This window comes from Larus michahellis, chromosome Z (assembly GCF_964199755.1).
Source record: "Larus michahellis chromosome Z, bLarMic1.1, whole genome shotgun sequence".
Lineage (NCBI taxonomy): Eukaryota > Metazoa > Chordata > Aves > Charadriiformes > Laridae > Larus > Larus michahellis.
The window spans coordinates 13,539,910-13,555,162 of record NC_133930.1 but is presented as its reverse complement, the minus strand read 5'-3'; the positions used below and the strand labels follow the sequence as shown (position 1 = coordinate 13,555,162).

At 40.8% G+C, this 15,253-nt stretch overlaps 1 protein-coding gene across 7 annotated transcripts in view; it reads right to left on the bottom strand.

Annotated features, from left to right (window-relative positions):
* The window catches only part of RAI14 (retinoic acid induced 14), an 88,591-nt gene that overhangs the window by 9,769 nt on the left and 63,569 nt on the right, over window positions 1-15,253 (bottom strand). For all 7 annotated transcript variants that reach the window (XM_074569906.1, XM_074569909.1, XM_074569905.1 and 4 more), the window contains 5 exons: window positions 9,016-9,104; window positions 7,215-7,279; window positions 4,567-4,624; window positions 3,698-3,768; window positions 2,159-2,265 (listed from right to left, as the gene is read on the bottom strand). In XM_074569906.1, coding sequence (XP_074426007.1) covers window positions 2,159-2,265; window positions 3,698-3,768; window positions 4,567-4,624; window positions 7,215-7,279; window positions 9,016-9,104 — 390 coding nt within the window. The remainder of the gene's footprint in view (window positions 1-2,158; window positions 2,266-3,697; window positions 3,769-4,566; window positions 4,625-7,214; window positions 7,280-9,015; window positions 9,105-15,253) is intronic.

The following is a 15,253-nucleotide window of genomic DNA, read 5'->3' as shown; positions in this document are numbered from 1 at the left end:
CCAAGATTTTATCAACACGTGTATTGACACATACATGTAACTGCTGTTTCTCCTTACAAACACCAGCCTGCTCTTCCTTCTCTTCTCCATAGTCCCCAGCTGGACCTTCTGCAATGACCTAGCATGCTTTGCACAGTTCTCCAAACATTTCTAAAAATGGGTTCATGAGGCTAAGAGGAGAGTCATAGATAGAAATGGCTGCAGGATGAAGTCAGACTATCAAATCTCACTGCCACACTCCAATTACAGCTCTGCAAGTGGTGGTAAAACATGAAAGCATTTATGTCATTGCTGCTCTCCTTCACATGCTGCTTTTAAGACAAAATAGACAAACAGATTTCAACCAAAAAGCCAAACAAATCTCAAAGCTCTTCAGTGAGACTGAAAGATGGGTTTGACCTCAAATCCTGATCTACTCTCAGTTAAAAAAAAAAAAAAAAAAAGGGGTCCATTAGAGCACAGTTCCTTCTCCAACACAGAGTAATTGGACAGTGCCAGATCCTAGAGTAAGGGTAGCATACAGAAGAAGTCTTTTCCTAACAGGTTGTATCTGTTTTTCTCAGTTACTTGAAGGGGTCATAAAAGATGTACAGAATAATTATAATCACACAGAAAACCCTGCCTTTCAAGCATGCTCTAATATTGCTTTCCTGTTTGGGCATAATTCTGCCTTCTCAACATGAAAACATTCCTAGTAGGTTGTCCAAGTTAATTGGTAAACACATTCCTCAGTGCAGATATGAAACTGAAATGTTACTACAGTGATAATATTTGCTAGATATTAAGACAATTATTTCACCAATGAATTAAACATACTCCCTGTAATGGGTGAGCCCTGCAGAAGTGATGGCTGTTGCAGTGCTGTGCTAAAAAGTAGTGCTGAGTGGCAAGTTGGATAACACCTCCAGTCACAGGGATGGTTTCAGATTACCAAAATAATTTACTTAGTCTGGACAAGATAGGAAATTGGAAATGTCATTTGCAAAGGTTATCCCCTTCCTCTCCCAGTAAGGCTCCTCCTTTTCCAGTAACTACTTTTGTGAACACAAGATGCAAGAGTAGTCACCCTCCTTACCAGAAGAAAAGCAATAAATGAAATGGTATATTCCATGTTATATCTTTTTCTTGCTTCTATACACAGTACTTTCTCAAAAAAGAAAATACAAAAATACCAGTCCTATCCATGACAGAAATGCCTTCATCCAATTAAACTATGAACTCTTGACAGTGTTGATTAAAGAGTAAAAGAGTGAGGGGAAGGCAGAAGTCCCAGAGTGGGCAGCACCTCACGTTCAAAGCACGGATGAGGCCATTCAAACCAACCAAGATGACAAAGGGGTTTTCTTTAGACAACTATAAACAGTGTGCTAATAAACTCTGGACTGATAAAAAACAAGTTAGGGCCCAGACTTATCCTCCCAGGTGCTGCCAAAGAACAATATAAGCATTGTATCACATACAATAATCAGGATAGCTATCAGGTTTAAGCGCCAAGTCTTCTTAGCATCGTGCTTTTTCTTCACAGTTTAACGATGTTTATAAAAAAGCCCATAATTTTCAAAGACTCTTGATCTTCATCAGTATCATCAAACCAAGTGCACTTTTTACTACAAGGATGTTGCTTTTCAAAAACAGTTTTCTGACCCATGCACTATCTATTAATGCAACAAATCACTAAATGACACTTTGTAAGACAACAGCATCTCCACTATTTAGCTTCACTGTATTCTTCTTCTTGCTGCTGTGGCTGCATTATAGTAGAAAAAAAGAATCCTGCTCAGATGTCATTCCCAAGTAACAGTTTTAGGATTGAAGTTGGAGAAATTAACTCATGCCAAGAAGAGAGAAGCATTTAAACTGGGACACGTACAAAGTGATCTGTGGGTACGTGCTATCAGTCAGATTCTTGTAGGAATTGGATTTACTGCTCTGGTAGCCCTAGGGAAATCTTACAGGTACATCTAGTTTTATAGTTGCATAGTTTGTTTCACCTTTCCCTTTAGGCAGAATTCTGTAAGCCTTCTCAACAATCAGGATATGCTGTCTAGTACAGAAGGCATTATTTCACCTAACAACAACTACTTTGGGAAGGATTTGAGAAGAAAGCTTCATTTGACACTCAGCCTTGGGGAAGAATTAACGTGTTAACCTGCTGTACCTTCCATTTTTATCCCTGGTGTTGATGTCTGCTCCATGATCCAGAAGATATTTACAGACTTCCATATGACCATTTTGTACTGCAAGCAGCAGGGGTATGTTCCCATCCTAGGAATGCATTTAAAGAAACTATGAACAACAATCCATCCACTTACAAACATCACTCTGAGTTTTAAAGGTCAGCTATGAAATTTACTTCTATGTAGCAAAAACAAGGTGCTATTAATACATTTTTCTTGTGTACCGTAAATGTAGCTGGGTTTACTTTAACTCCTTTCTTGACCACTAGGGATGCAAAGCATTAGGAGTAAGAATACTTTTTTGCTGTTTGTACTCCCTTTGCTGTCTGCTTAATGCTATAACATGATCATTTTGGAACTATGCAATACCTTTAAGCAGCTCCACAACAAAAATTATAATTTTAACTAAGTGCAAGGCAAAAATAGAACGTTTCATATAATCATAGAAAAACTTAGTTGGAAGACACCTTTGCAGGTCTTCTGGGGTTTGCTCCCTTTGCTCTCAATCCAAAGCTAGGCAAACTTCAAGTTACAGTACCTTGCTCAGAGACTTGTGCAGTCAACTTTTAAGCATCTCCAAAGGCAGAAACACCATGACATCTCTGGATACCAGTTCCAATGTTTGACAACCTTCATGGTGAGATTTTTTTTTCCTGGCACCTACCTGTAATTTCCCAGTTAGGTCCACTGCCCAAATTCCGACCATTGCTTGTCACCATTTTGTCATGTACCTTCAGAGGTACATGAAGCTGATCTGGCTCCCTCTTCCCTGTGATCAACCATGATGTAGCTGACTACATTAGATACTCCTGCAACCTTCTCTCTTTAGGACTGAACAAACCTTTTCTGCCTTTAAAATGCATCCACTGAAATTTTAGGTCTAACCTCCATGACAGATATTTTTGTTAGAAAGACCAGATAAGAAGGAGACAGATCTAAGTCAAAACCAAAAGAAGTTTAAATATTTTCATTCTTTTGTGTCTCATTTCTGTCAGGTCCCCTCCCTTTATCTCAGAGGGTTTTCTACGAGGCAGTTGCATCATTCCCAGAAATAGACCTAGGTGTTTGTAGACATTTCATAATAGTGAATGTAACGTCCCTGAGGCTTTAGACTACATCAAGTATATTGTTTTCCCCTTAAGCTTATTGTACTCTGGTTGGGCTTTGTGAGCATTTCACAGAACTTGGCCACATAATGGGCCTTCTCCAAAGCCTACTGGAGTCAAAGGAAAGACTTTTAATTATGTTTCGAACATATCAGAATTGATTCTAGCTACTTGTACCAATGTCTCTTGTACTCAATTCAATGAGCAGCAAATCCTGCCACTACTTTATTAGATTGTGAAGTACTTCCCCACCTCTGCTATGGCAAGCGGCAAAAGGAACTTCCTCCACTAGAGAAATCCAAGAAGGAATAAGCATAGTATCTGTTTGAACTGCTGCACCCAAGATTGACTGGAGTGGAGGGTGGTAAAAGTTCTGAAGTACTTGAAGTACACAATGGAAGAAGAGGTACATACCAAATCTTTGACATTAATTGGACATTTGTGTTCACACAGAAGTTGAACTGCCTGAAGACAGCCACATGCAGCTGTGGAAAAAAAGAGAAAAAAAAAAGACAAGCATGAATGTCCATTAAACCCCATTTTCAATTTGTGTTCTGTGCTTCCACTTGCAATATTGCAGCATTACAGTGGGGTCCAAGAAAAACAAATTAAACTGTATTTCTCTGTTTTAAGAAGGAAGGAATCATAGAATGGTTCAGGTTAGAAGGGACCTTAAAGCTCATCTAGTTCCAACCCCCCTGCCATGGGCAGGGACACCTCCCACTAGACCAGGCTGCTCAAAGCCCCATCCAGCCTGGCCTTGAACACCTCCAGGGATGGGGCATCCACAGCTTCCCTGGGCAACCTGTTCCAGTGCCTCACCACCCTCACAGTAAAGAATTTCTTCCTGCTATCCAATCTAAATCTACTCTCTTTCAGTTTGAAGCCATTACCCCATGTCCTACCATTACACTCCCTGATAAAGAGTCCCTCCCCATCCTTCCTGTAGGAGAGAGACTAAGAGGCTGAACAAGAAGTTGTATGGAGAAATAAAATCAATATTCATGCTCTAAATTAGCACAAGAAGATAGAACCTTTAAAGACTGAAATCAAAATCAACCTAATCTTACGTATTGCAATGGCTCTGCACTTGCAAGTGTGCAAGTTAAGCTTATTAACTGAAATTCAAAATTCATACTATTTATCTAAAAAAATACCTGAAATTTGTAAACCATCAGGTGGAGTCACTAGATTTATGTAATTAGAACCTAAAAAGCTCTACTAGGCTGAAGAACTAGAAATATCAAGCACAACAAAATAGTACAAACTTTCAACAAAATTACCTGCATAATGTAAAGCTGTTTTCCCAGAATTGTCAGTGCTGTCTGTTGGACATTTACTCTGCACAGTTCAATACGGAGAAGAGAAAAAAAGGCAATTAGAGAAACACCCAGAAAACAAAACATATGTTTGATTCTATGGACAGAGCATTGAACATCTTTGAGATTTGAGTTTTATGCGCTACTCCAGAAAACAACAGTGAAGAAAGGCACAGTTTTCTGTCCTACCAATCTCGTCTCCCCTTTCTTGGTGCCAGCTTATACTGAAGGACAGGAAATACTCGTGGTGAGAGAGATATCCATAAAAATGTTACGGTTTTGGAACAACTTAGATCATGAAATAAAAAAGGAAAGAAACTCTCTCCCCTCTCTCCCTTGCCTCAGAAAAGCTTTGCTTTTTTTTTTTTTTTACATTACAGTAAGAGCTAAAGCAACCATGTCCTAAGGCAATTACTCTTGCATTATTTCTGTTAAAGGCAATAAGGCCTCATTTGCCCTTGTAAAAATTAAAGCATCAACAATACAGTTACATTTTCTGTTATTATAAGACACCAGCTATGATTGATCAATCTAGATTTCAAAGTAATAAATAAGTCTTGATAAAGATTTGAAATTTGATTTGTTTTGGTACAGAAGACTTTAGTTTACAGCAAAGAAAGAGAATCATAGAATCATAGAATCATTTAAGTTGGAAAAGACCTTCCAGATCACCAAGTTCCACCGTAAGCCAAATACTACCAAACCCACCACTAAACCATGTCCCTAAGTGCTGCATCTACACATCTTTTAAATAACTCCAGGGATGATGACTCCATCACTTCCCTGGGCAACCTGTTCCAATGCTTGACAACACTTTTGGTGAAGACATTTTTCACAATATCCAATCCAGACCTCCCCTGGTGCCACTTGAGGCCATTTCCTCTTGTCCCATCACTTGATAACTGGGAAAAGAGACCAACCACCACCTTACTACACCCTCCTTCAGGCAGTTGTAGAAAGCAGTAAGGTCTCCCCTCAGCCTCCTTTCCTCCAGGCTGACCAACCCCAGCTCCCTCAGCCACTGCTCACAGGACTTGTTCTCTAGACCCTTCACCAGCTTCATTGCTCTTCTTTGAGCACAAGAAGATATAACCCTGAAGTAATGGGCTTCTAAAAAAACAAACATTACAGCTTTTGAATTTCAAATGTAGACCTGCCTCCAACACTTCCATGATTTTCATGGTTCACATAGATTACCACACTACGTAACAAAAATGTCAAGATTCTGCCTGTGTAAAATAATTATTTAGCCTGTTTTAATTCAGTTCCAGCATATAAAGATTAGACATTCCTCACATGTAGAGTTTATATCACCAAGCTGGTCCACAGAAGCAAGAAAGCAATACAAAGAGCATGAATTATTGGAGAATATTACCAATGCATTTGCACTTATGAACATGTTTAGAAAGCTGCATATTGCAACAAAATTAGCAAAATATCAACAAAAGTACTCTGTGGTTGTAGCTGGCAAGTGAATGGGCATCAGATATTTGGTATTAAACACATATCGAGTTGATCATGCTGCTGCAGGCGATACCATCAGTGACAGCTTGATGTCACTGTTTATGCTGTAAACGGGTTTGCAATAGAAGTAGTAGATATTCACAATGAAGTCACGAAGAGGGGTGCCTCTGTGGTTAATGATAAACCTTTCCAGGCGTGGAGGAACAGGGGAGTCAGCTTGCAACCAGTATGGATGTGGGAATCAGTGGAATTGGACCCAATATTATCAGAGACATTGACAGGGTCACTCACAGGACAACTGCATAGCCTTGTGGTAACCAGGGAAAAACAATTTAGAGGTTGGGATATGGGATCCATTGTTTCTGTGCCACTGCGCTTGAGCAGGGTTATTATTCATTATTTCATGTGTATCTGAGCCACATTCTCACTGATGATTCCAAACTCCTAAAAATCCATCCCATTTCTCCAATCACCTCCAACAAAATTCACCTGGCTTTCTGAAACTGAGCCGAGAAGGACAATGTCTTTTCTTGCTTACTAATCAACATCTTCAGCCTCAACAACACAAGAAACATTTTTTCATCTTCACTTCTGTTTTTCTTATTTTCTTTCCCCATTCTTTCCACTCCCTTTCTAACCCCCCACTGTCCTATGCCTCATTTCACTGAGGATTTGAGCATTTCCATATTTTACCATCTAAACTACTATTGTTTCTTCTCCTTTTGACTTTAAACTTCACAGATACTTCTATGGTCAACAAAACACAGAAAACATTCCAGTGGAACAATATCACAATCCCCCCAGAGGTGAAAAATCCATTTCACCTATACCTCTTAACCCCTCTACTTCCAAGCCATCCAATGACACAGGCAAAACACAGGAAGTTAGACAGAAGCTGCAACCTGCTGGAATATGGAAAATTGTATTTTTGGACCACTCAGGGAAGATACTACATTGTTTTCCAGCATCCATTCACAGTGCCTAAAAGGTATTTAAACTCGAGCACCTCCAGATTGCAAGGAGACAGAAAAACAATATGGGAATGTGATGCAGATTATTAGCAGGAGATGCGTCCATATCTAGTGAAACCAATCTACAGAAAAAAAGGAAAACTTCAAAAATAAAAATTAATTTAATTTTTACTTTACCTGAAGTAACCTCTTAATGCAATCAGGGTGACTGTTCTTGGCTGCAAGATGTAAAGCGCTGTGCCCTAAGTGAATAAAGGCAAAGCATATTGAGTATGCAATCATGGCAAAGCACAGGAATAAACTCTTCCATGACAAAGGCAAAGTTCTGAATTATTCATCTTATTCCTATCATGACACATGAAAAGGTAGGATAGAGAAAATAAAGTAAAAACCTACTTCAAGCAGAATGTATTTACAACAGACTGTTGTTCAGGCAGGTAACAGAATAATCTTAATGTCTAGCTTCATACAGAGAAATAACACAAACATTGTGTCAGACTATATCTTGGCAGAAGTTAAGTCTAAGATTGCACAGTTAGGTTTTGTTTCTTAAAAAACAGTTTTCCTATATTACTCAGCCTCCCTCACAGAGAGATGTCTATCAAGAGCCTTCATGATTTCTTCCATTTGGCAATGAAAAAGGCAGCCTGCCCTGAGAGGAAAACCAGCCAAATTCACCAGGTACCACTACAATGAACTTGTCTTATCCATGGAGTGCACGCACAGGAACACAGGCCTCCTTCAGTTTGCATCCCATAGATCCCCTTTTCTGATAATTTATTTAGCATCTGTGAGCTCATATTTAGCTATGCAATACAGTGATTTACTGACTACAGATTTATGATGAAAGACTGCAGTCTCTCTTCTAGTTTCATCTTACAGAGCATCTGAAAAATTAAAGAGGCCAAGACAGCAAAAGAATAAGTTATCCATGTAACTAAGAAAAGGAAGAGCCAAGATTTAGTACTCAATACAGAGCTACTTGTGACAGCAGAATCTCACTGTAAATAATGTGACTACTACAGACAAGGCTTTCCCTAATGAATACTGAGTCAACACTCTCGGATGAGAGCAGGCAACCTCTTATTATCCAAACATCTAATAAATCCTGAGGCAAAATGAAGTATGAATTCTGAATAATAGTCTCTATCAGGTACATATATTCTCTTATCATTACGCATAATCTGAATGCTTCGTCCAGTACCACAGACACTTCCTTATAGAGGCAAATCATTTCCATGCATGACAAATTCCCTCAGGCTGCATTCCCTGGCCAAAACAGAACCTGTGAGTCCAACATTTACAGATCATTACCAGAGAGGCAGAATGCTGACAGCTCATTCAGGTGACTCGGCTAGCCACAGAAAATGCTGTCAACTGGAATCTATTAACAAGAGTTTACCAGTTTCAAACTCAGCTGCCATCGTTCCAGTGGAGCTGTAATTAAGGCATAGGACTTTTGAGGGTTGAAACAGCATACTTAATAGCTCTCAGCTCTGTTTTGGCCTATATCAGCTCCTTTCACTATGTCATAATCCTGAGGAAATGTCTTACTGCAACTCCTGTACAGTTAATGGGGTTAATAGCTTGGATACACATAAAAGCAACACCAAAGATCTTGATTTAACCTATGAAAAGCCTCAAAGTTAACAAAAAGAGTTGGGGGAGGGAAAATATTTTAAATTTTAAAATAAATAAAATTTTAAAAAATAAAAATTAAGCAACTATTTTGCATCTGGAGTCCACTATAAATGCTAAAATTCACAGTATTAGCATGAAAGCTTTTAAGGGCTTTAGAATCTGAATTCTATATGCAGAAAACCAAGTATGCCGAAACCAGCAAACGTTACAACTGCTTTTCCTACGCGGTGTGTGGGGAAAAGCATCATTGTTCAATCTGTAGTTGCACTCTGCACAGCAAGACGATATAGGCAAGTTGAGTGTATTATGCTACATGCATAGGTTCACAGAGGCATACCTGCACCATCTTGGGCTGTCACATCTGCACCGTGTGTCACCATGATCCTGAGGCACTCTGCATGCCCTTTCGTGGCTGCCAGGTGAAAACTGGAAGACAGCATTTACATGTCACTTTTCTTTTATTAAGACCTCCTTTCTCTTTCATTCATAAACCAAGTACTGGCAAGTTCTCCCCTCCCTGTCCTTAGATCTTTTGGCATCCCTCCACTGCCTCCCAAGAAGATAACAGCTCTGAAAGTGAGAAGGCACATCAAAAAGTTTTTGTAGTCATACTTTTACACAGGCTGCTGTCTCGTTAACCCATGCCATACACCTTATGTGCATCTAGTCCCACCCAATTTCTAAACTAACATACCTAGTGATCTAATATAACCCCACAGAATGCCTGGGCTTGGGGAATTAATGAAGAAAACATTCACAATGACTGACTTTATTCTAGTCATGCTAGCTAATCCTGATTTCTCCCTTTCAGAAGACAAAATTTAGTTCCTCTAAAAGGTGATTCAGCTCCTAAACTAAATCAAGTTGTAATTCTGCACTGTGCTTCACAGAGCTCATCCTTCTTCCATGTAGAGGGAAAAAAAAATCCCTTAGTGTTTTTGAATATCACCTGGAGAAATCAAAGCTACTGGATATTTGTGAGACTATGCTAGAGATGTATTTTTTTCCAACTTTTGGTTTTGCTTTTCACCACAAGCAGCTGTTTGTTTGAACAGTGGGAAATTGCAGAGGTTACCAACCACACCATGGCAGGACACACTTAACAGCATCAATTACCAAAGCTATAATTACAGAACAAACCAAAGAAGTTCTACTGAACTCAAGCCTTTTTACAGCTGAAGGTTCGTGTTTGACATTCTTGGCACCTCAAGATTCACAGAAGCAGTCCTATACACATGCTGCTGACTTAATTTTGCTGGGAAGCAAAAATGAAGGAAAAGCTTCTGAAAAGAGAGAGGTTTATATCCTCCTGATGCATATTGTGCCAACATCGGTGAGTCCCAAGATACAGGCACAGTACAGGCACTGCTTCCCTGTGGGTCCTGCTAATGTCAGCTTGGTACACAGAGCTGTTTACCAGTAGGAATAACGTAAAAAACAATCAAGACAAAACACTTCCAATTACAAACATGCCCTAATCTGAAAAAGCCTGTATTCCTGGGACTTTTTCTAACATCTTTTAAAGGAGACGTTCATTTTTAACACCATGAACCTCTGTGTTAAGGGGATTTTCTCCTGGAATCTAAAGGGAATGTCACAAATCATGTAGCCACAGCAACTACTGTATTGAAGGGTTTATATTTTGAACAACTGCTTCCTTTAAACATTAAAACTAACACTGAAAGTTCAGCCTGCTAACCAGGGAAACTGGGAGTAACAGGCAGGAATGAAACAGATCTTTCTGGCACATAGTATGTGAACCGCAACACTGCGTTTCTCTGAGCCCTAGACTTCTTTGTAGCCTTCTTGAAAACTCAGCAGAGAAAAAGACCTACAGACAAGATCTGGCAAAGGGCGGAGAATTAATCAAAACAGAAGAGCTTGTGGAACAGAGTCCTCTATCAAGTACAGCAACTATCTCACTTCCTGTGAGGAGTCCTTCCACTCCGGCTGCTGCGATTGCAAACGGCAGACAGGCAGCACTTAAAGCTTTGAACCATTCTCTGCGAATACAAAAGTATCCTGTGTGCTCACTCACATGGTGCTTACTATGGCCATAAACAAACTGAAGAGTTAACACTTCCAAGAGCATAAAAAGCACTACTACTGCCTGTTCTATAGTCATTCAAAATCAAAACTTCACGTACTTGGTGACCAATACAAAGTTGTGTAAACATTCTTCTAAAGAAGAAGAGGTTTCTCAGGGTCTGGGAAAATGGCTGGGGGTGGGACACAAAAAGAGTCTGACAAATTCCAACATCTCTAATTTAGACAGCAGAACATACCAGCAAATACCAAACCACATTCAGATACATTTGTGTAGACATACAACACAATCTAAGTCACTTAAATATTAGGAAAGTTGTGAAGCACGCAATTGGCTCACTTACATTTGACAATATTCATAAGAATAATAAATACCTGAATAATAATAACTTGGCTAAATCTGGGACACTGAGGTTTTACAGAAAGACTGTGGAGGATGGTGCCAAATGCAACATGAATACGCAAGTGCAAAAGAAGTTTTATTTAGGTAAAATCAGACTGCAAAGAAAGTACCTAAAAGAGAAGAAAAACTTAATCCCTTTCAGGCTATGAACGCACCTATGAACACATCAGTCCCACCAACGCAAACAATTGCCACAGCAGTTCTCAACAAGTCATCACAGACGCAGATGCTTTGTTTCATGCAGCCAAAATTATTTTCAAGTAAGAAAGGCCTGATTAAAAATATTGCTTCTCTCAAATTAATGGGATGAAACAAACATCATCTGTAAGCAGTACAGGTGGTGTGAAAGATATAAGAACATGCATGAAGGATGTAAAGATCCGAGAGCAAAAATATAGAAGCTACGTGGAAAGTCCCATGAAAAGAGAGGATGATAAGGTTTAACTCTTACACATTTACACAGTGACCTAGGCCAAACAGCAATGGGCTGCTACAGATCCCTCCCAATTGCTTGCTGTGTGTTGCCTCCTTAGATCCTTGTACTGCTACCATCTCTCACATAACCCTGTACTGAGATGTTTTTTCTCAATAATCTAAAAGCAATTGGGAGGGGAATGGGAGACATGGCTACTTAGCTGCTAGTTAGCTCTGCTCAAGAGAGAGAAGAGAATGTGTCCAGCTGGGATGAAACTATTATTTGATGAAAATATTATTTAAGTCAGAGTATTTAGAGAGAGCTGCATAAAACCTTCCCCTTGTGGAGTAATTCTAACTGATTTTAAAGTTAACAGCCCCTGCTTCTTTTTTTTTTTTCAAACCTTTTTTTTTTTAAAAACAAAACAACCCAAACAACAAACCCCCCAAACACTTAAGTTGTAGATATTGAGGGCTCCTGTGTAGCAAGGGAGGCTCTTGAAACAAACAGGACTGTAGACATTCATTTCAGTACAGAATAATTCTTTACAAGCTACATAAACTTTCCTAAAATATTTGAGACAAAAGCTGCAGGTTTCCAAACACTGGAGTTCTCACCATCTGGAAGCCTTAAACATTGGTGCATTTACTTGCATTTTTCACGAATAAACTTCCCTTGATATGAAAGCAAACAACTTTTCCTCCCACTTCCTGGTTGTGCAATGACTTGGGCAAACAAAAACAAACATGTAAGGCTTGATTTGGAGCAAGGGGCACACTGAGGGTCAGATTCTCATTCAGCCTAAAATCCCATTACAACATACATAATTTTCCCTTTACAACAGATAAGCCTGTTACTACCACTTAGAGCCACACCTTGATACCCCAGCCTGAACTAATTTGAGATAGATTTCTTTTATTGCTGTAAAACATTTCTGTTCTTCCTGAGGGGCGGGATCGTCTTTTGTTATTGTCTCCAGACCTTTCAGTGCAGCAGAGGAGCAGCTACACTTCCAAGTCGTTTTCTCACTGAATCCAGAAATGAAGCAAGTTTGCTGATGATACAAAACTGGGAGGAGTGGCTCACACATGAGAAGGCTGTGCCACCATACAGGGAGACCTGGACAAGCTGGAGAGTTGGGTGGAATCTAATGAAGGTCAACAAGAAAAAGTCTAGAGTCCTGCACCTGGGGAGGAATAACCCCATGTACCAGTACAAGTTAGGAGTTGACCTGATGGAAAGCAGCTCTACAGAGAGGGACCTGGGAGTCCTAGTGGACAACATGTTGAATGTTGACCATGAGCTAGCAACATGCTCTTGTGGCCAATAACGCCAATGGTCTCCTGGGGTGCATTAAAAAGAGTATGGCCAGCAGGTTGAGGGAGGTCATCCTCCGCCTCTACTCTGCCCTGGTGAGGCCACATCTGGAGTACTGTGCCCAGTTCTGGGATTCCCAGTTCAAGAAAGACAGGGAACTAAGGGAGAGAGTCCAGCAGAAGGCTACAAAAATGATCAAGGGACTGGAACACCTCTCTTATGGGGAAAGGCTGGGGGACCTGGGTCTGTTTAGCCTGGAGAAGAGAAGACTGAGAGGGCATCTCATCAATGCCTTAAGTATCTAAAGGGTGGGTGTCAAGAGGCTGGGGCCAGACTCTTTTCAGTGGTGCCCAGCAACAGGACAAGGGGCAACAGACACAAACAGGAAATTCCATCTCTACTCGAGAAAAAACTTCTTTACTTTGAGAGTGGCAGAGCACTGGAACAGGCTGCCAGAGAGGTGGTAGAGTCCCATCTCTGGAGATACTCAAAACCTGCCTGGATGCATTCCTGTCCAACCTGCTCTAGGTGACACTGCTTTAGCAGGGGGATTGGACTAGATGATCTCTGAAGGTGCCTTCCAACCACTACCATTCTGTGATTTGAGACCCACCTCTGCAGCAGCTGGTAACGGCTGGCTGACATCTTTTTCCTGCTGGGAACGTACAGGTCTCATAAATTACTCAATCCTTAACAAGAGAAAGTAAAAAAATTATGTTCTTTAGGAGGAACACAAAGCCCTGTTGGAGTAAATAGGCCTTGAGAGTAAGAGCAAGCACACAGCAAAATTTCATCAGATTCGGGGTCAACTGGAGAACAGCTACAAGACTACCACCTCAACATCCTGTCAGGACCTCGAATTTCCTGTCTAGAAATGTAACTCAAATAACATTTTCAAATGCACTGATAGAAAGATGCTTTTTATGAATGCTTGCTGACTGAACAGAGTGTACAGCTGTACATGACACCCCTGAACTATTTTTAAATAGCAGATTTCTTTCCAATAGAAGATGCTAACTGGTGAAGCACTTAGAACTGTCATAAACAAGCCCATCTCTTATTCAGGGCAAAGGACCTTTTCCATGTTTTGGTTATAAAGCCAAGCAAGCAAGGGAATGGAGACTTCTTCAATCAGTCTCTGACAGACAGAGCACAAGAACTCAGAAAAAGCTGGTCTTTTCTAAAAGGCTGAGAATCAGTCTTTCCAGAAATTATTTAAATGCCAGACAGTCTAACTCAAACAGAAAAGGGCTGTAGTTTTTACTACTTAGCTCACATAAAAACACTTCTTTACAAATCATTTCACCACAGGTAGAAGAACAGAACTAATCCACATTCAGAGGCTAGACTTGTAAAAATTGAGCTTGGTATCATGGTGCTAGCAATAAGACATGGGTATGCCACATCCAGGTTCTCTGCCTGTCCTGGTTCCGGTGGGGATAGGGTTAACTTTCCCTGGTATTCCATGCCATGTGAGCCACGCCCACCCTGAGCTGCCGGGGGAGGGGGCAGGAAGTTGCTGCTTAGAAGCGGGCTGGGGCGTCCCGGTCCGGCCCGGCCGGCGAGTGGCGGGGAGCGGCGGTTCCGTAATCGCGTTTGTATATTCCCCTGTCCGTGTTGTTGTTGTTGTTTGCCTGTTCCCTTTGCTGTCCTGTTAAACTGCCTTTGTCTCAACCCAAAAGTCTTGCCTTTTCTTACGATTCTTCCTGTATTAGGAAGGTGCGAGCGAGCGAGCGGCACGTGGTTCTTTGTTGCCGTCTGAGGCTAAACCACGACAGTCCTTTTTGGCGCCCAACGTGGGGCTCGAAGGGTTGAGATAACTGGTCATCATGTTGCTTGGTTTGTTCTCATGGCTGTGTTACATAAATTCCTATATGGCTTATGTACTCCCTGCGATGCTGTTTACCATGTCTGGAAGAGGGATGAGGATTATCATTCTCCTGTCCTGTGCGTTATCTGTTTATGATATGATAACATCACTGTTCAGACGGCTATTTTGGGGTGTTTATGTGGTTTTGCTGTCCTGTCCGTACATTGGACACCATCTCTCAGAATTTGTCAATAATTTCTCCAGCCCTTTTGCCTCCCTTTTCTCCTTCGGGTCAGGTATAACAGCTTTTGAGAATTTTGAATATCCTTGGGATACTCAAACCAGCGTGTTCCTAGTGCTATGTCTCCTGAATACGTTCCAGGTCTTGTTTAGGGTTAAGTGACTATTTAAGACTGCCACCCGGAGATCTGCTCCGAGGCTGGATAGTCAGGGGTGGTTACAGCAGTGGAAGCAGGGCAACTGGCAGCACAGAGGCAAACCCATCTGGGCTGCTGAACTATGGAAAGATATTGCTGCCCGGATAGAGAATCTGGTTGTGAAAGTACGCCATGTAGATGCCCACG